This window comes from Acinonyx jubatus, chromosome D2, assembly GCF_027475565.1.
Source record: "Acinonyx jubatus isolate Ajub_Pintada_27869175 chromosome D2, VMU_Ajub_asm_v1.0, whole genome shotgun sequence".
NCBI lineage: Eukaryota > Metazoa > Chordata > Mammalia > Carnivora > Felidae > Acinonyx > Acinonyx jubatus.
In genome coordinates, this window is record NC_069393.1 from 27,861,547 (window position 1) to 27,883,011 (window position 21,465).

The 21,465-nt window shown below is 35.8% G+C and overlaps 1 protein-coding gene across 4 annotated transcripts in view; it reads right to left on the reverse strand.

Annotated features, from left to right (window-relative positions):
* Positions 1 to 21,465, reverse strand: part of CTNNA3 (catenin alpha 3) — a 1,731,503-nt gene that overhangs the window by 1,596,871 nt on the left and 113,167 nt on the right. For all 4 annotated transcript variants that reach the window (XM_053207653.1, XM_027062103.2, XM_053207654.1 and 1 more), the window contains exon 3: positions 16,188 to 16,380. In XM_053207653.1, the coding sequence (XP_053063628.1) occupies positions 16,188 to 16,380 (193 nt within the window). The remainder of the gene's footprint in view (positions 1 to 16,187; positions 16,381 to 21,465) is intronic.

A 21,465-nucleotide genomic window follows, 5' to 3' on the forward strand; every position in this document is an offset into this window, starting at 1 on the left:
ATTCCATCAACCCCTCATAGGTTTCACACAGGACTCCCTCATTAAATCATTTGTACAAGAACCCTTATCTTAGGTGCTACTTCTAGGGAACCCAACCTATCAATATGGATTATAACCAATTCCCTTCTTGGATATTTGCAATATAACTTAGCATTTTAAATGCACTGGCTGAGAAATCCTCTGGTAGAGAACCCTGTTTAAAAATTTTAATCTAGAGTTCTAGAAGTTTATTTAACTGCTTTTTCTCACAGAAGAGCTCTTCGCATCTCCAGGAACACTAGTTTCCAAGGAGCACAGTTTGAGGCTTGAATTCTCAAGCAATTCCAAAGATACTTGGAGGGATTAGACTAACATATAACTAACTGTCATATATTAAATGACAGCAAAAACAAAGAGAAATAGATATATATAATTACCAAACAGTCAACAAGTACTTCTTAAATATAGCATCATGAAAGGAGTCCCAACTCTGGCAATTAACTGGGTGACCTTAGGCAAGTCATATGTTCTTTCTAAATTCAACTCTCCTCAACTACACAATAAAAATAACCATAGTAGCTACTTCACAGAGGTATGGTGAGGATTAATGTCTGTGCCCACCACTGTGATCAACGCTGTACGTACATTATCTCATTAAGACACATAAATACTAATATTATTACAGTTGTTTGTTTATCATCATTAGAAAGGCACTGTGGAGATGTAACCTCTCTATCTTCTATATAATAATGCCAGATAAATCTTCCTGAAGCACAGACCTAGTCCTGTCACTGTCTTGACTCAAAAATTTCCTGTGGTGCTTCAGCATCTTTATCTTGCTATTCAAGGACCTCCACGGTCTATACAAATCTACCATTACAAATTGATTTCCCATTTTGCTTTCCATGCATTCTATACAATGATCAAGCTTTGAAATTTCCAACATTATATGACCATTTAGAAAAAGATGAACCAAAAAAGGAGCTAGAGAGGAAGTAGCCAAAGAGATAAAGAGGGAAAATGAGAACTGTGTGGTTCTCTATTATTCAAGGAAACAGAGTATTTTAGAAAGAGAAAATAATCAACTGTCTCAAATGTGCTGAGAGTTCAAGTCAGATGATACCAGAGATATAAAAGTTTGTATAGGGCTTGTGCAAGATGATGAGTTCAGTTTATACATAAATTTAAGGTAATACCAAAATAGCTAAGTGGAACTACCTATTAAATGGTGAGAGCAGTGGTATTGACTACAGTGTATATCACTTCTCACTGGGGAAGAAGGATGTAGCATTTTAACTAGTATGTTGAGCATCAAACGTTCCCAAGAAAGACCATTATTTGTGGGAGTGCATTGGGCATGATTACCTATGTGTTAATGTAGAAAAATGACTGAAAAACAGAGGGCTTTTGGCAATAAAGCTTTAATATGAGAACTAAAAGTTGTCAACAAAGTAGTTATAATTAAAGTCCTGAGAATGAAAAAGATGCCCAAGGAAAGGAAAAAAAAGAGGACAGAGACTTAGACTTAAGAAAAATCATAGGAGACAAGAGAAAGTGAAGGAGGAAAGAAAAGAAGGGTGTGGAGACGTAGTAAGAAAATTCAATGTACAACATCCTAAAAATGAAGGGGAAAACAACAAATAGACCAAAGAAGAGGAACAGAAAAGGTGAAACAGGATTCAAAGTTTAAGAAGAGAATGGACTAGGGCACCTGGGTGGCTCAGTCGGTTAAGCATCCAACCCTTTATTTCAGCTCAGGTCATGATCTCGTGGTTTGTGGGACTGAGCCCACATTGGGCTCTGCACTGACAGCAGGGAACCTACCTGGAATTCTCTATCTCCCTCTCTCTCTGTCCCTCCCTCACTCACGTGCATGCATGAGTACACACACACACACACACACACACACACACACACACACTCTCTCTCACTCTCTCTCTCTCAAAAATAATAAATGAATTTTTTTAAAAAAGAGTATGCCAAAGGAAATTGAATTTTTTTGAGTATGGCTGATACACTATGTTACATTAGTCTAAGGTGTACAACATAGTGATTCAACATATGTTACACTATGCTCACCACAAATGTACACCACAAATGTAGCTTACCATATCTGTCACCATACAATGTTATTACAATACCATTGACTATATTCCCTAGGCTGTGCCTTTTATTCCCGTGATTTATATTTTTAATTTTTTTAATGTTTATTCATTTTTGAGAGACAGAGAGAGAGAGACAGAGTGTGAACAGGGGAGGGGCAGAGAGAGAGAGGGAAACACAGAATCTGAAGGAGGCTCCAGGCTCGGAGCTGTCAGCACAACCCAATGCAGGACTCAAACCCACGAACTGTAAGATCATGACCTGAGCCTAAGTCAGATGCTTAATTGACAGAGCCATCCAGGCACCCCTCCCATGACTTATTCATTCCATATCTAGAAGTCTGTCTCTCCCACTCTCCTTCACCCATTTTGCTCATCCCCCACCCCCATCCCTCTGGCAATCATCAGTTTGTTCTCTGTATTTACAGATCTAATTCTCCTTTTTGTTAGTTTACCCATTTGTTGTTTTTTTTTTTAGATTCCACATATGAACAAAATCATATAGCATTTGTCTTTCTCAGTGACTTTTTTCACTTAGCATAACACCCCCTAGGTCCATCAGGAAATGAAATTTTTATTGAATATTTGCCAATCATCAAGCATGAACAAGCTAATATGTGTGATTAAAGAACCAGTGAAAAGGCATATGAAGGAACAGGCTAGAAAAAGAAAAGATAATTATAGAAGAAATGTCTCTCAAAAGAAGAGAAGAAGTATACTAGGATCCAGGTAAAGATTAGAAATTTTTACAGAGCAAAAAAGAATACCACTTCCTTTGAAACTGAAAAAGGAGACAAGAAGAAAGAGTCAAGGACAGAAATTCTAAAAATTGTTGTTTCTGACACTGAGAAATTGCCAACAGCTTAATTCACTCTTTAACACTAAAATATTCCACAAAATAAAAATATTCAGACTTACCATCTATAAGGATAAACTTCAGATCACCTACTCTGTTACCTTTGCACACATTTATTAAATGATTACAGAGTAGTGCCATCTCTCCAGTCATGAAAGAAAACAAAGCCATGGCTAATCTATGAATCGCACCTTTGATTTCAGACTCTCTACCAGCTGAGATTTCAGTTCATATTTTAGCTTTAGGTCTCCTCATTTACAAATCAATCTGTTAATATGCATTAAATCTTTACTCCTACCTCTGAAGTATACATCAGAGTAAATGGTATGTGGCTTACAGAATACCTCTTGGTTTCAAAATGGACATTGTAATTCTTTTCTCAAATCAGCCTGTCTATATGTCATAGGTCCAATTTATCAGGTGACTGAAAATGAGATGGCTGCATACACACACCAAGTACTTCGCAAATGCCCACACAACACTTCAAGATGGAGTTTGCTGAGAATATCAAATGCACTATAAGAAAAGCCTGCTGCAGATATTTCAAGTGAACACTAAGGGATGCCATGTTGAGTGTGTTCCAGCAATTAGTAGTTTACAAGCAATGTAGCTAATTAGCTCATCAGTCTTCAATGGAAGTGTTTCCATAAACATTCTGCCGGCTACAAGACACCATGCATGCATGTTAAAATGTGTTAGAACAAGAGTTCATCATCCCCTTTCAAATGAAGAATGAACTGCATCTCCTCAAACACAATGTATTTGGTAGAAAGATTATTGTATTTGTGACTTTATGCTTATCTAAGAACACTCTTGAGATATAATAACAGTTAAATATACACAACATCAACATAGCAATAGATGGAAATAATGAGGCAACAGCTGTTGCCTTTGAAACCATATATAGGCTGTGAGTAATTGGTGGTAAATACCAAACATTTTATCTCAGTCCTAACTGCAATGTTGTTGAGCACAGTAGATAAAGCTGACCTGTTCCTTAGGGACAGTTAGCTAAAAATGAACTGCTATTTTCTTTTATAAATAAAGTTTCAATACAGCTGAGCTTCAAAAGATAAGATCTTTCAACACAGATGACCCAAAATGACACCAGCAAATTTTTTAAATCTCTATTTTCTGTAGGACACGTTTTTTTCCCCTCTACAAAAATAAAAATGCAGTGAATAATCAGGGAGGCAACAGGTAACATTTTAAAGGTTCAATATCGGAAATTCTATAATGGCATTTGTTGTTTAAGTAAGTACCCAAGTATACTGATAGAAAGATTAATTACAATTCCAGGATACCATTTTCTAGGAATAATCGTTTCTAGAAGTAATCGTTTTCTCTGACTAATATGGATGATACTAAGTCTTGATTTCTAATTCCTACTGGGAAAAAGTCTATAAACCTAGGGTGTTGCAAATCATTAAAATGAAAAACTACAGAAATGTACAAATAGGGATAAAATTTTTAAATGCCTGAATACATATATTATGCACATAACAAACATGTGCATTTTTCAATACAAACATTTACTTCTCACCAGGGAGGGGACAGTCCCTCCCTAGCCACTAGCCATATCACCTATCCTGCTAGAAATACTCATGAGCCATGCAAACTGGGGCAAGTTATCAGCTGCTGCTGGCCTAAATTTTACAAACATACAGTTGGGAGGCTCCTGCATTAGTAGGCTAGATAACATAGCATTTCTTTTAGTATAAAATACCATAGCACCATATTTGGGAAGGAAAGCTATAGTTAGAGGGCTCTAATGCATTCAAAAATCTCCTCATTAATCTTCCTAGGCCCCCAATTGGCTCATAGTAGCCTTGGTGGAGGCCTACAATTAAAAATAGATGTGAAAGTATTTTAGCAGAGGCAGGATTCCAACAAATTTGCAAGCTCTTTTCCACTTGACATATATCAACATGAAGCCTACAGTACATGTTTCCAGTTGCTGGCTCTGGTAGTAATAACTGCCAAGGCTATTGGTGTTAAACTGTACATTCCAGATAATTCATACCAAAGTATATAGATTAGTGCTATGCTACACCTGTGTAGGCATCTTAGCCTGTCTGAGCAGTATAAAAAAATGTTGAACTTTAATCTTTCCCTGAACACTGTTGAAATCTCAAATTAATTATCCCTTTATACATATACATTTTTATTTATTTTACAATTGGCCTTTGAACAACGAAGGTTTGAGCTGCATGGGTCCACTTATATGTGGCTTTTTTATAAATACAGTAGAGTACTTGAAGGTATTTTCTCTTCCTTACAATATTCTTAATAACACTTTCCTTTCTCTAGTTTACTTTATTGTAAGAATATACTATATGATACATATAACATATAAAATATGTGTCAATCAACTGTTTATGTTATCAGTAAGGCTTCTGGTCAACAGTAAGCTATTAGTAGTTAAGTGCTGGGGGAGTCAAAGTTATACATGGGTTTTTGACTGCATGGGGGTCAGCATCCCTAATTCCTGCATTGTTCAAGGTCAACAATATTTCAAGCAGGAATCTAAAAATGTATAAGTATTGGGGCGCCTGGGTGGCGCAGTCAGTTGAGCGTCCGACTTCAGCCAGGTCAGGATCTCGGGGTCCGTGAGTTCGAGCCCCGCGTCAGGCTCTGGGCTGATGGCTCAGAGCCTGGAACCTGTTTCCGATTCTGTGTCTCCCTCTCTCTCTGCCCCTCCCCCATTCATGCTCTGTCTCTCTCTGTCCCAAAAATAAATAAATGTAGAAAAAAAAATTTTTTTTAAATAAAAAAAATAAAAATGTATAAGTATTAAGATAAAGCAGTGTTTTCATGAGAAAACCATTATGTTTAAATTTTCAAAGGAAAAAGAATCTCATATCCTTTAAGAATTAAGTCTGTTTACTTGTTTACTACCTGTCCTCCCACTAAAAGGGAAAGCCTTGTCTATATAGTTCACTTCTGAGAGCCTAGCACTTAGAACAGAGCCCGACCTATACAAAGGTTTCCATAGCTTCAATAAATATTTAAATTTTTAAAATAAAACATAAATAAATGCAACTCTGTGAGAAAAGACAGGCCACACATATAGCACATCTTCCTATAAATTATATACATATTCACCTGTACTCATATGGGAGAGACTCCTCTTTCCCTACTTAACGGTAAAATGAAGGAAAATGAAAGTTTAGAAACACTATTTTATTGCTCCTTCATATGTGCTTCCACAGCCTCTGAGACATATTATTACAATAGCATTTATCAGACATTATTACAACTGTTTATTGTAATAATGTTTGTTACATTATTACATAATTTATTATTACAAAAATCTATTTATTACATAAATAGAACTGCTTATGTTCTATTTACCCCAGTAGGCTCTTAATACCTAGGGCACATCTTATATATCTCTATAGTTCCAGGGCCCAAAATAAAATCAAATACAGATTCCAAATATTTAACCAAAATAGGTAAAATACCAGACACTTAACAAATGTTTACAAATGAACAGAAAAAGGGCATAAGAGTCTAAAAAGCCTAAATATGGTTTCTTTTGTAATCATCTTTTCTCCCTCTTAATGATTCTTCAATGAAATACTGATTACTCACTTTCTTTCTACAACCCTTCTCTCTCATAGTAAGCCCATATTTCTTTAGAGAGAGCGAAAAGAGTGCAAACAGGGTCAGGGGTAAAGTGAGAGAGAGAAAGAATCTTAAGCAGGCTCCATTCTCAGCACAGAGTCCAACATGGGGCTCAATCCCACGATCCACTGGGACCATGATCTGAGCTGAAATCAAGAGTCAGATGCTCAACCAACTGAGCCACCCAGCTGCCCCATGCCCATATTTTATTTCAGATTACAACAAACTCTGAACCAGATTTAGTTAATATTCCACATGATTTTTGTCCTATTCCTTTTTATTAATCAAAGCATTGATGAAAACACAAAAGATTGTCTTTTTTTTCCAGTTGTAATTCAAATATACAATTCTACCTGATTTTTTTTTTACCAGCTGAAGGCAAGGCTAAAGCCAGGATAACTGAGAAGCCTGCCCTCTGTAGGGATCTCACAATACCACTAGGTTATATTTAAAATAAATTTCAAGTTTCCTTTACAACTTCAAATTTAACTGACAAATATTTAAGACATTTCCTAAACCCAAATAATTAGTTATCTTCTTTTCTAAACAGCAAACTGAAATGTTTATGAATAGAAAGAAAAAAAAATATATATATATATACATACCAATATATACATACACATACACACACACCCATTATAATTCCTGTTTTTTGCTATTTCATGTATGAACAGCAAATGTTGCATACTGTATCATTACTTTTGTAAAATTAGTTTCCCATATAAGCCAAATAAAGTACCATAGTCTTACTATCATAAGGGATCCCAATGAAACAGGCCATGTGTGTTTCCATGTGTCAAATGTTTCCTTCTTTTTAAAAATAATGATCTTGGTCATACCATGCATACTTTCGGACCACAATGCTATGAAGCTTGAAATCAACCACAGGAAAAAGTCTGGAAAACCTCCAAAAGCATGGAGGTTAAAGAACACCCTACTAAAGAATGAATGGGTCAACCAGGCAATTAGAGAAGAAATTAAAAATATATGGAAACAAATGAAAATGAAAATACAACAATCCAAACGCTTTGGGACGCAACAAAGGCAGTCCTAAGAGGAAAATACATTGCAATCCCAGGCCTTTCTCAAGAAACAAGAAAAATCCCAAATACAAAATCTAACAGCACACCTAAAGGAAATAGATGCAGAACAGCAAAGACACCCCAAAGCCAGCAGAAGAAGAGAAATAATAAAGAGCAGAGCAGAAATAAACAATATAGAATCTAAAAAAACTGTAGAGCAGATCAATGAAACCAAGAGTTGGTTTCTTGAAAAAATAAACAAAATTGATAAACCTCCAGCCAGGCTTCTCAAAATGAAAAGGGAGATGACCCAAATAGACAAAATCATGAATGAAAATGGAATTATTACAACCAATCCCTCAGAAATACAAGCAATTATCAAGGAATACTATGAAAAACTATATGCCAACAAACTGGACAACCAGGAAGAAATGGACAAATTCCTAAACACCCACACACTTCCAAAACTCAATCAGGGGGAAATAGAAAGCTTGAACAGACCCATAACCAGCAAAGTTTTTGAATCAGTTATCAAAAATCTCCCAACAAATAAGAGTCCAGGACCAGATGGCTTCCCTGGGGAATTCTACCAGACATTTAAAGCAGAGATAATACCTATCTTTCTCAAGCTATTCCAAAAAATAGAAAGGGAAGGAAAACTTCCAGACTCATTCTATGAAGCCTGCATTACTTTGATTCCTAAACCAGACGGAGACCCAGTAAAAAAAGAGAACTACAGGCCAATATCCCTGATGAATATGGATGCAAAAATTCTCAATAAGATACTAGCAAATCTAATTCAACAGCTTATAAAAAGAATTGTTCACCATGATCAAGTGGGATTCATTCCTGGGATGCAGGGCTGGTTCAACATTCGCAAATCAATCAACGTGATACATCACATTAATAAAAGAAAAGAACCATATGATCCTGTCAATCGATACAGAAAAAGCATTTGACAAAATTCAGCATCCTTTCTTAATAAAAACCCTCGAGAAAGTCGGGATAGAAGGAACATACTTCAACATCATAAAAGCCATTTATGAAAAGCCCCCAGCTAATATCATCCTCAATGCGGAAAAACTGAGAGCTTTCCCCCTGAGATCAGGAACACGACAGGGATGTCCACTCTCACCGCTGTTGTTTAACATAGTGTTGGAAATGCTAGCATCAGCAATCATACAACAAAAGGAAATCAAAGGCATCAAAATTGAGGCAGATGAAGCCAAGCTTTCACTTTTTGCAGATGACATGATATTATACATGGAAAATCCTACAGACTCCACCAAAAGTCTGCTAAAACTGATACATGAATTCAGCAAAGTTGCAGGATACAAAATCAATGTACAGAAATCAGTTGCATTCTTATACACTAATAATGAAGCAACAGAAAGATAAATAAAGAAACTGACCCCATTCACAATTGCACCAAAAAGCATAAAATACCCAGGAATAAATCTAACCAAAGATGTACAAGATCTGTATGCTGAAAACTATAGAAAGCTTATGAAGGAAATTGAAGAACATATAAAGAAATGGAAAAATATTCCATGCTCATGGTTTGGAAGAATAAATATTGTTAAAATGTCAATACTACCCAAAGCTATCTACACATTCAATGCAATCCCAATCAAAATTGCACCAGCATTCTTCTCAAAGGTAGAACAAGCAATCCTAAAATTCATATGGAACCACAAAAGGCCCTGAATAGCCAAAGTAGTTTTGAAGAAGAAGACCAAAGCAGGAGGCATCACAATCCCAGACTTTAGCCTCTACTACAAAGCTCTAATCATCAAGACAGCATGGTATTGGCACAAAAACAGACACATAGACCAATGGAATAGAATAGAATAGAAACCCCAGAACTAGACCCACAAAAGTATGGCCAACTCATCTTTGACAAAGCAGGAAAGAATACCCAATGGAAAAAAGACAGTCTCTTTAACAAATGGTGCTGGGAGAACTGGACAGCAACATGCAGAAGAATGAAACTAGACCACTTTCTTACACCATTCACAAAAATAAACTCAAAATGGATAAAGGACCTGAATGTGAGACAGGAAACCATCAAAACCCTAGAGGAGAAAGCAGGAAAAGACTTCTCTGACCTCAGCCACAGCCATTTCTTACTTGACACATCCCCAAAGACAAGGGAATTAAAAGCAAAAATGAACTATTGGGACCTCATGAAGATAAAAAGCTTCTTCACTGCAAAGGAAACAATCAACAAAACTAAAAGGCAACCAATGGAATGGGAAAAGATATTTGCAAATGACATATCGGACAAAGGGCTAGTATCCAAAATCTATAAAGAGCTCACCAAACTCCACACCCGAAAAACAAATAATCCAGTGAAGAAATGGGCAGAAAACATGAAGAGACACTTCTCTAAAGAAGACATCCAGATGGCCAACAGGCACATGAAAGGATGCTCAACGTCGCTCCTCATCAGGGAAATACAAATCAAAACCACACTCAGATAGCACCTCACGCCAGTCAGAGTGGCCAAAATGAACAAATCAGGAGACTATAGATGCTGGAGAGGATGTGGAGAAACAGGAACCCTCTTGCACTGTTGGTGGGAATGCAAACTGGTGCAGCCACTCTGGAAAACAGTGTGGAGGTTCCTCAAAAAAATTAAAAATAGACCTACCCTATGACCCAGCAGTTGCACTGCTAGGAATTTACCCAAGGGATACAGGAGTGCTGATGCACAGGGGCACTTGTACCCCAATGTTTATAGCAGCACTCTCACCAATAGCCAAATTGTGGAAAAGTCTAAATGTCCATCAACTGATGAATGGATAAAGAAATTGTGGTTTGTATACACAATGGAGTACTACATGGCAATGAGAAAGAATGAAATATGGCCCTTTGTAGCAACGTGGATGGAACTGGAGAGTGTGATGCTAAGTGAAATAAGCCATACAGAGAAAGACAGATACTACATGGTTTCACTCTTATGTGGATCCTGAGAAACTTAACAGAAACCCATGGGGGAGGGGAAGGAAAAAAAAAAAAGAGGTTAGAGTGGAAGAGAGCCAAAGCATAAGAGACTCTTAAAAACTGAGAACAGGGGCGCCTGGGTGGCGCAGTCGGTTAAGCGTCCGACTTCAGCCAGGTCACGATCTCGCGGTCCGGGAGTTGGAGCCCCGCGTCAAGCTCTGGGCTGATGGCTCAGAGCCTGGAGCCTGTTTCCGATTCTGTGTCTCCCTCTCTCTCTGCCCCTCCCCCGTTCATGCTCTGCCTCTCTCCGTCCCAAAAATAAATAAATGTTGAAAAAAAAATTAAAAAAAAAATTAAAAAAAAAAACTGAGAACAAACTGAGGGTTGATGGGGGGTGGGAGGGAGGGTAGGGCAGGTGATGGACATTGAAGAGGGCATCTTTTGCGATGAGCACTGGGTATTGTATGGAAACCAATTTGACAATAAATTTCGTATATTAAAAAATAATAATAAAAAAAAATAACGATCTTGGGCCACCTGGGTGGCTCAGTCAGTTAAGTGTCCGACTTCAGCTCAGGTCATGATCTCACAGTCCGTGAGTTCGAACCCCGTGTCGGGCTCTGTGCCGAGCTGTCAGCTCAGAGCCTGGAGCCTGCTTCAGATTCTGTGTCTGCCTCTCTCTCTCTCTGCCCCTCCCCTGCTCACGCTCTGTCTCTCTCTGTCTCAAAAATAAATTTACAAAAACATTTTAAAAAACTATTTTAAAATAATGATCTTAATGTTTCATTTCAGAGATAATACCTGAACAAGTACCAATCTAAAAAAGTCAATTGCATTTCTATACACCAACAACACCAAATAAATATATATATATTGAGAGAGAGAGAAAGAGAGAGATGGAGAGAACTTTGGCATTTAACAAAAGTGACATGTCTAAACTGTTTTTCAAAGTGGTTGTACCAATTTACACTCCACCAAGCAATAAAAGATTCTGTTACTTCAAAGTCTTTTTAAAAAACCTTTTAATTTCTGCCAATTGAATTGCATAAAATATACCTCATTTGCATATCTGATCACTAATGAAGTTGAATGTCTCTTTATATTTTCACTAGAATTACAAAATCAAGATAATTTTTAATACTTACTCTGAGGTACAGTAATCAAGATGATGTGTTTTTGGTGTAAGGATAGATACACAAATCAATGAAACAAGACAGAGTTCCTAAATAGATTCACACAGATATGGTCAACTGATTTTCAACAAAGGTGCAAAAATAATTCAATTGGGAAAGAGTAATTTTTTTCAATAACTATACTGAAACAAACTTCCATAGGCATCCATATAATACTCGATCAATTGAATTCCCATATGAAAAAAAAAAAAGAATCATGACTCCTAGCTCACATCATTCATAATGGTAAAACAATAAAGCCTGTACTACATATGAGAATATCTTCTTGACTTGCAGTAGACAAAATTTTTTAACAGAACAGAAAAAATTTTATCCATAAAGGTATAAAATAATTAATTGGAATTTATCAAAATTACTTCTGAGTATCAAAAATGCTGATATATTGAAAGCAATAAGATGTTTTTAACATCCACAACTAACAAAAGTCTCATATCTAGAGCACACAATGCTCATCAGAGAAATACAAATTAAAACTACAATGAAAAACCACTACATATACTTGAATCAAAAACACTGACACTTGCTAACACCAAGTTAATAAGAATGTAGAGCAACTGGAATTCTTACATTACTGATAAGAGTGCCAATTAGAAAATCCACTTTGGAAAACTGATAAAATCTATTAAAGCTGAGTATACACCTTATGACCCACCAATTTCATCTTAAGTATAACCCAGCAGGAATATCTATATTAATGCACCAAAAGTAATACACAAATATGTACATAGCAACAGTGTTCATTAAGGCCAAAAACTGAAAAAATTCAGTTGTCTATCTATGTAACATGGATAAACTATAATCTATTCATCAATGAAATGAATGGACTACTATATGATGAGATCTCACAAACATAACATTGAACAAAAAGAAGCCAGACTCAAAAGATAACATACCATATGATCCCACTTATGTAAAGTTCAAAAAGAAGCAAAAAACTAACCTATGTAATAACCAGGATAATGGTTACCTTTGAGGTGAAGAAGTGGTAACTAATAGGCACAAGGGGTGATTCCAGGATTCTGGTAAGTTTCTATTTCTTGATCTGGGTAGAGATTACATTAGTGTGTTTATATTGTGAAACTGTATTGAATTGTTCATGATAATGTATGCACTTTTCTGTACTGATCTTATTCTCAACATTTAAAAAACTTTAAATGTAACCAAATGTGTGACTTAGAAGTAGAGGCTATATGAAGGTAGCATAAATGCTATAGGCAAAACATGTGTAATCCAAACATTATGAACAATTTTTAGATAATTCCTAGCTAATTGTTATGTGATATTCTAAAACTGTTTTTAAAAAATACTGGGTTTAATACTTGGCCATTGTATGGATGTAAGTATAGGGCCAAACTGTAAGATTATGAGTAAAAAATAATCACTATGTGGGCCACCTTTGCTGGATCTCTACAGTTCTACTCACATATGACATTTCCTTTCACCATCCTCCCCTACTACTATCCAGGTCCCATCTTCCACAGGCCAGTTCGTTAGGTAATCAAATGTCTACATTATTTATCACTTCACATCTCTAACTAAAGCCACTAAAGTCAGTTAAACAGAATAAAACAGAATTCTGTTGTAATGCTACATAAATTACACTGTCTTTAATAGAAGAAATTTTCTAGATTAGTCTCAAAATTCTTTTTGAAAATAAGTCAATAAATACATAAATAAAAATACCCCCTACATCTAATATTTTTCCACTTTCTCAAATATTTAAACAATATTTGCTCTTCATTAGTCCTTTACATTATGCCACCGGATGAAGCCCTTTAAAAAAAAAAAAAACAGGAAACTAAAATATGTTTCTAGTATCAAAGAGGCGCTTGAATCAGAATTCATTCTCCTGATACTTCAACTTCACCAGTGAGCTAAAATTCCTTCCAAATTTTTCGGAACAGTGCTCTCACTGTTACTATCTCTGCAATCCATAGGATAAGCATTGGCCATTCCCCAAATTCCAGAACCATTTGCCATTTCACTGCTTTCCTCCCACACTCAAATGGCAGTAGTTCAATTTGGCAGTTTGTCAAAAAAAATCAGAGTATAAAGCACTTGGTGATCTTTAACCAAATGCATTTGTTGTGTACACAGCATATGCCACATCTATCACATGATAATATGATTTCACACATTATAATAGAACACAGGGAAGGATATACTGCATAATCCTAGAAGCCACACATACTTTCTCTTTGAGACCTTCTCTTTAAAATAATTTGCTTTTTGAGTCAAAAACTGGGAACTTACTTTTTTAAAAAAAATATATGCCATTTCATGCCAATTATTGCTTTTATTTTTTCCTGCTGAGAATGACCAGTGTTTTACATAGTATTATGAGGTGGTTTACAAAAACTATGTTGTCAAATAGATCTCATTATCTGAGAAAAACAATACCAGAATAGTGTTCATATTCTTACGAAAACACTCAGGAAAGAAACCATATCTGTGAGGGACACCTGGATGGCTCAGTCAGTTAGGCATCTGACTCTTGCAGTGGAGAGATCGAGCCCAGCATTGGGCTCTGCACGGAGCCTGCTTGGGATTCTCTCTCTCTTCCTCTCTCTCTGCCCTTCTCCTGCTTGCTTGTGTACACGCACATACTCTCCTTCTTTCTCTCAAAATAAATAAACTTTAAAAAAAACCATAACCATGAGAGATAATTTGTCATAAAAACAAAGATAAAATCATTATAAAATTTTATAATACAAAATGACAAAATGATGCTTCAATTGTTTTATCTATTTAACAAACATCAGGTGGTTGTTATGTGTCAGGTACTTCTCATCACATAAGACCTGGTATTTGCCACCTTCACGAATTAAAAGTCTAGATTTATTGAACAAGTAAATCAATGTTTGGTGTATTGGAGTCTGTGGGGACACAGAAGAGGGATATCTAAATGAGCATCACAAGGTCAGTACACACTTCCTAGAAAAGACCTGGGTTGAGTTTGGTGCAATAAGTAAGAATTGGCTGAACAAGAGGCGTAATCCAAGTGAAGGGAATAGCTGATAATAGAGGTACAGAGGCATAAGGCAACATGGACCATTCAAAATACTTCAAATTCTTGTTTGGAAGCTGGAGAGGGGGCCAGAATCAGGAAATGAAAAGGGAGAGAATGATAGAAGCCAAATAATGCAATGCTGAGTGAGCTAGATTTATAAGCCTGAACCTTATCCAGAAAGATAATACCCCTAATCCTTCAAAAGCTTAAAAAGGATTTAAATTAAGCAGGGAAGTAAAATAACTGTATTTTCCTTTTTAAAAGATGTATTTGGCTTTAGTACACAGTAAGGCTAATGTAATAATCCTGAATTCAGGAGGCAACATCAGTAATGAAAAAGAGGGAAAGATCTGAGAGACAAAAGGAGAAAGAATTTGTTGAACTTAGAGACTAATTGGAAGAGAGAGTGAAATGAGAACAAAGAGTCTAAACTGACTTGGTGACTATGTGGATAATGGTACCAGAGCAGACAAGACAAGATAGGGTCTAAAGTGGTAGAGGGTAGGGAGGAGTGATGAATTCATTTGAAATTATCTTTGGCATTATATTTTCTTCATATTTTCTGAAGAGACTCTGTAAAATATAAGTCATATATAAAGTATATAACAAATAAAAAATAAATCTCCTGTATTTGACCTAAGGTTTATTATAGCTAGTATATTCATTTTAATTATTTAATTAACTAACATTTTCTGATTTTCATAAAGTTATGTTGGGAAGGGAAATATATGAACACCCAAGTCTCTTTTATAAAACTGAACATGAATATTTAAGTTTTCTTATCCTCTCAAGATAGTTTCTTGCAGCAAGCTGATATATAAATAAGGCAGTTCTTTTAAAAAGAGTCTGCAAATGAGACTTACATTCATTATGAAATTGTTGTATTATCATATGTAAGTAAATACATCAAAACGTGACATGTACACTTTCATTTTATAATATTCATATAGCAGCAACATGAGTTATGCATAGTTTATACAAAGCATTTCTTTTTAAGTTTAGAAAATCTAAACCTCTAGAAAATGAAAAAATAAAAAATGTACTTCTGAGTAGTCAGGTCTGTAACTTAATACCTCTAACTATTAAGAAGGAACTTTATAATTAATTTATGTATGGACAAACACATCTTCAGCTTCATTAGTCATATGTCGTTATATTCTATGACAAAAAAAGGATACACTTTTCTTTGCTTACTATGGATAAACTATGGCATGTGAGGGGAAGAACTTGCCTGCAGGGACTCAACAATTCAAGGGAAGAACCAGAAGTAAGTAGTACTCTGAGTCTTAGAGCTGACTAATAAGCCACTCAGCTTCCCACAGCCAGCTCCTCAGAGCTCTACAGATAGACTAATAAACTCAAGTCAACAAAACAAAATGCTCACAAATCTAATTCCGTAACTAACACCCTAAGGATATACAGTTTGCTCCTGACCAGGACTAGAGTACTCACTTTCTTTGCGAACTTCCTCAAGTACAGTAGTAAGCTCTTCCTTTAAAACTGTGGCTTCCTGGGCAATCTTCTCTCCCTTGTCTAATAAATTCCAAGTTGCTTCCTCCACAGAAGCTAGAAGGACTCTGGCTCTTTTTGAACATCCTTTTTTCCTGTTAGAAGGATTCTGGGGACAATTTACAAGTGTAGTAACCTGAAATTGGAAAAAACACAAGCCACTCATTAGACAAACTGTGAAAACACAGTCCTGGGACATCACAGCCCAAAACAAAAGAAGTATTTCATAGTAACACGATTTATTCCCAGTACTATTGGTACACCCTCATAAGTCAAGTCAATGAACCAAGACCAATATTATCAGCCACTATGGAATTTTCACCTAAAGATAAAAAGGAACGAAGGAAGGAGGTAGGAAGGGAGAGAGAGAAAGGGCAGGAAGAAGGAAGAGCCACAGAGATTGAAACTTACCAAGTTTTACTATGGAAACAATGCAATATATATATTATATATGTATGTATAAATATTCATATATAATAATTATTTATATCACTTTGTAGTCAGCAATCTATATTAAGAAAGAGGCAAAATAATCATAATTAAGTCAGTAAAGCATTAGTCTATTTAGGCTGAGAATAGACATTATTCTCAACATATTAATGTTGAGAGGGCACAGAACCACTCTGAAATATAAAACACTGGTTATCTCAGGGGGACCAAATTCAAATAATTACATATTGGCCCTTTGTAACCTCTCTTACCTGTCCCATACAGTCTCCCCTAATTCAGTAGGCCTCTCAAACAGGTCTTACCCAAAGTCACCTATCAAGAGGCCTTTCTTGACTACCCCATCCCCACCCTCTCTCACTCTATCCCTTCATCCCACTTTATATTTCCTCAAAACACTTACAGGGCCTGACTTTTTTTGTTTATATGTTAATTTCATGCTTCTAATACTAAAAAGTAAATTCCATGAAAGCAAAAAATGTGTCTTTTCTCCAGCACCCAGAACAATACACAAAGTAAGTGCTCAATAAATATTTGTTATATAAATGGCTTAAAGAATGGGGTCATTGAAAAGAAGGGCTTTTTTAAAAAAAAGTTTAATTAAATTCAAGTTAGTTAACATACTATTGGTTTTAGGAGTAGAATTTAGTGATTCATCACTTACATATAACACCCAGTGCTCATCCCAACAAGTGCCCTCCTTAATGCCCATCGCCCATTTGCCCCTTCCCCCCAACCACCTCCCTTCCAGTAACCCTCAGTGTGTTCTCTGTATTGAAGAAGCTCTTATGTTTTGCCTCCCTCTCCACCTCTGTTTTTATCTTATTTTATTTTTCCTACCCTTCCCCTCTGTTCATCTGTTTTGTTTCTAAATTTCACAGTGAGTGAAATCATATATTTGTCTTTCTCTGACTTATTTCACTTGGCATAATACACTCTAGTCCCACTCACGTTGTTGCAAATGGCAAGATTTCATTCTTTTTGGTCACCAAGTAATATTCCATTATATATATATATATTATATATATATAATATATATATATATATATATTATATATATATATATATCACATCTTCTTTATACATTCATTAGTCGGTGGATATTTAAGCTCTTTCCATAATATGGCTATTGGTGATAACGCTGCTATAAACGTTGGCGTTCATGTGTCCCTTTGAATCAGCATTTTTGTATCCTTTTGGATAAATACCTAATAGTGCAATTGCTGGGTTGTAGGGTAGTTCTATTTTTAATTTTTTGAGGAACCTCCATACTATTTTCCAGAGTGGCTATACCAATTTGCATTCCCACCAACAATGCAAAAGTGTTCCCCTTCCTCCGCATCCTCGCCAACATCTGTTGTTTCCTGAGTTGTTAATTTTAGCCATTCTGACAGGTGTGAGGTGGTGTCTCATTGTGGTTAGAGATAGAAATTAAGCAACTGTATTTGGAAGCAAAACCTCATACAAAATTACATTGTAAAAAATACCCATTTCTTAAGTAAGCCTTGGATACCAATAATAAATTTATTTAACATTTTTATAAGCAAAGCTGGAAGATCCCCATTGTAGATGAAGGAAAAAAACACGTCTTTTCAGTATTTAAAATAGAAGACCTGGGGGCATCTGGGTGGCTCAGTCAGTTAAGCATAAGACTTCAGCTCAGGTCATGATCTCATGGCACAGGGGTTTGAGCCCCACGTTGGGCTCTGTGCTGACAGCTCAGAGTCTGAAGCCTGCTTAAGATTCTGTCTCCCTCTCTTTCTGCCCCTCCCCCACTCGTGCTCTGTCTCTCTTGCTCTCAAAAATAAATAAACATAAAAAAATTTTAAATAAGTAAAATAAATTAGAAGACCTGAAATTCCTATGGAAAACTAGAATCCCGCATATCATCAAATAGTCAAGGCTTATAACAATCATGCACCACATCTTTGAGAACAGACTATACATAACCTTCCTGTTCTGCAGCCCCTAAAGGTTTGGCTTGTTTATTGCTTATGGAGCATGACATATTTGTTCATTTATTATGTCTGGACACAGTTTTTTAGCTAGGAACTGAGAAAGAACTTACAAGCTATGGGGGAAATACGTAGATGAAAATAATTTTTGTCTGCCCTTTCAATTCTCCTCCTCCATCCAATAGACCTATTGCTATATTCTAATTTGCTTTATTCTCATACCCAGAGTGCAGTGCCTTTGTTTCCTCTCTTGGAAAATGAGATCATGTTACCTATAAGACTGTGTGAAGGTTAAATACGTAAAATGTCTTGTAAAATGCATAACATGACTCAAATATTGGTTGATATTTAATGTACATTTTCTAGTCCATTCCCCACATGGATATAGAAAATCTGTTATGGGATCCTAGTTAGAGGTGTTCTCTTGGGGCTACCCTCATCTTGCTCTAAGGGGGTCCCGTGTGCTAAATGTGATGAAGTCAGTTAACAAAGCACCTCCTATATGCTTTGCAAGCAGCCAAATAGGGCCACATGTCTTTATCATGCACAGATGATAAAGATGATAATATGCCTGAATTATTACATGGATTTTCACATACTCCAAAACACAAATATCTCACTACTGTCAGCCTAATTTATACATCAAGAATTAAAAGATATTTGTCCAGATTAAGACAAATTATAGCACCTAGTTTAAATCTTTGTGTAAAATGAAGAATAAGTATCATTGTCTAAATGTTCCTTCAGAATGTATTTTAAGTGCCACAATTCACAACGCTTCCCACTGAACATTCCTCTATTATTGTTCAGATCCTCCCTGCGCCAAATGTTTTCCATAGAATAGCCTGAGCTCTGAAATTAAAATGAGCATTCCAGAAATGCTTTGTTCCTTATAATAAATGCCAAAGAACTGTGAAAAGAACATTGTATAAGAACATTGTGCTTCCATCAAAATAAATGTAGTTGCAACCTGCAAGCTATCCACATTTACCAATCATTTATACCTATGTCTTCTTCTGAAATACCCCAATATAGTTATTTAACACTGATTAAATTAAAGTCAAGTGACACTTTCAATGATTCACTTTATTTCAGAGAGTAAAGATGGCTTGGTAATCCTGGGGGGGGGGGGGGGTGGGTGGATAAAGAAAACGAAATCTTTTTTTTTTTTTAACTAACTTATCTTACAGGATCTAACCAACTTCCTTCAGTAACTGTGACTCAGGATGACAGATGACTCTCACTAAAAGTTGCTAGTGCATTTGTTATTTGAAAAAGTCTCCCATCTCTTGAAGGAGTATCAGTAAAAATTAGTTTTCAGGTTATTCTATAAAATAATTCCTGTTTCCCCATTTTCTTTTTCAGTCAAAATCAGTTATATTTTTATAGGCAACACAAAAACTTTAGTTGGAACTTACAGCAAAGATGATTGTAATGTAAATCCTAGCTTATGTCTTATTAACCTTTCTTTTTGTCACTAGTGTACAACTCTCCCCATTCTTCCTTTCTGTGACCTTAGGTGGTCCCTCTCAAACAAAAAAGCTTTGGCTCCCCAAGCTCTCTGAGAGCTTGGGTTCACTTGCCTTTCTTCAGTATGTAAATCTGAGCTAGGTGACAGACACACCTTCATACATACATGTGGGAATGAGCTCACCAGGTATATATTTAATGTTTTGTAATACCTATATACTAAAATTTATAGTACCAAAAAAGGGTTTTCTAATCTTTCCTAATTCTGGTATGTTTCTCTGGGTGCTCCAAAGATACTGAAAATTACATTGAGATGCTTAGTGAACCAAGCCATCAACTGTCATTATATATAGAGCAACACTAGTGCATAATAGGAGCATTGCAGAATATGGTGTGAGGTTTAATTTACTTTGATGTGTTGCATTAATGCAACAATGGCTTTAGTACTTCAGATCCTAGCTTTGTAGAAAATCTTCTCTAAATGCCCACTTGGGTTAATACATTTATATTCTATAACCATGTTCTTTCCTAATCTATTTTTTTAATTCTACTATCATTGTAGTATAAAAAGGCCATGTTAACAGCCATCTCTTTTCTTGTTTGTTAGCTAAAACACTTTGAATTTTAACCTTCTTCCAATAGCTTCAAGGGCTACTTTTGCTTCCTTGAGTTAATTTTAATGTGTGAAATAAAATAGAAGACATTTAAACCATGTTAATTAGCTAAAAATTTCAAACAGAGTTCTGAAAGAAAGTAAAGGTTAAAAATATAAAATTGTTATATACAATTGTTTATAGTAAAGCCAGTGATCTTTTAAAGAAAAAGATATCATCTACTCTTGGGAAGGAGAGGATCCCTTCTTCAAGTTACTGGTAATTTCAAGTGTTCTTTATTTCTTACCAAAAACAACCTTCACCATGTTAATAAAAGCACTGTGGAGGACTGAAGTATTGGAAATCCATCAAATGTATACCACTCAACTGGCATTTAACATTACCCCTAAACCAACTACAATCTTCTTTTAGATCATTTCAGCCAATGAACACTTATTGAGCACATATTATGTTCAAAACAATACCCCAGACATTTAGAAAATAAAGATGAGTAAGCTCCAGTATGGTGATGAGAGATACACAACTAGCTGCAATATAACAGGCAGAATGTAACTGCTTAGGCTTACAAACAAAAAAGAGAGTGCTGAAGAGATTGCAAACATTCACAAGGATTAAGTAGGGCTTCCAAGAAGAGCCTTTAAGAACAGACAGTTTTCTACCAGGAGAGATGGCGGGTAAGAAAGCCAAGTAAAGGGAACCAGGTACAAAGGTACTGTGGGGTAAAAACAAGTCCTC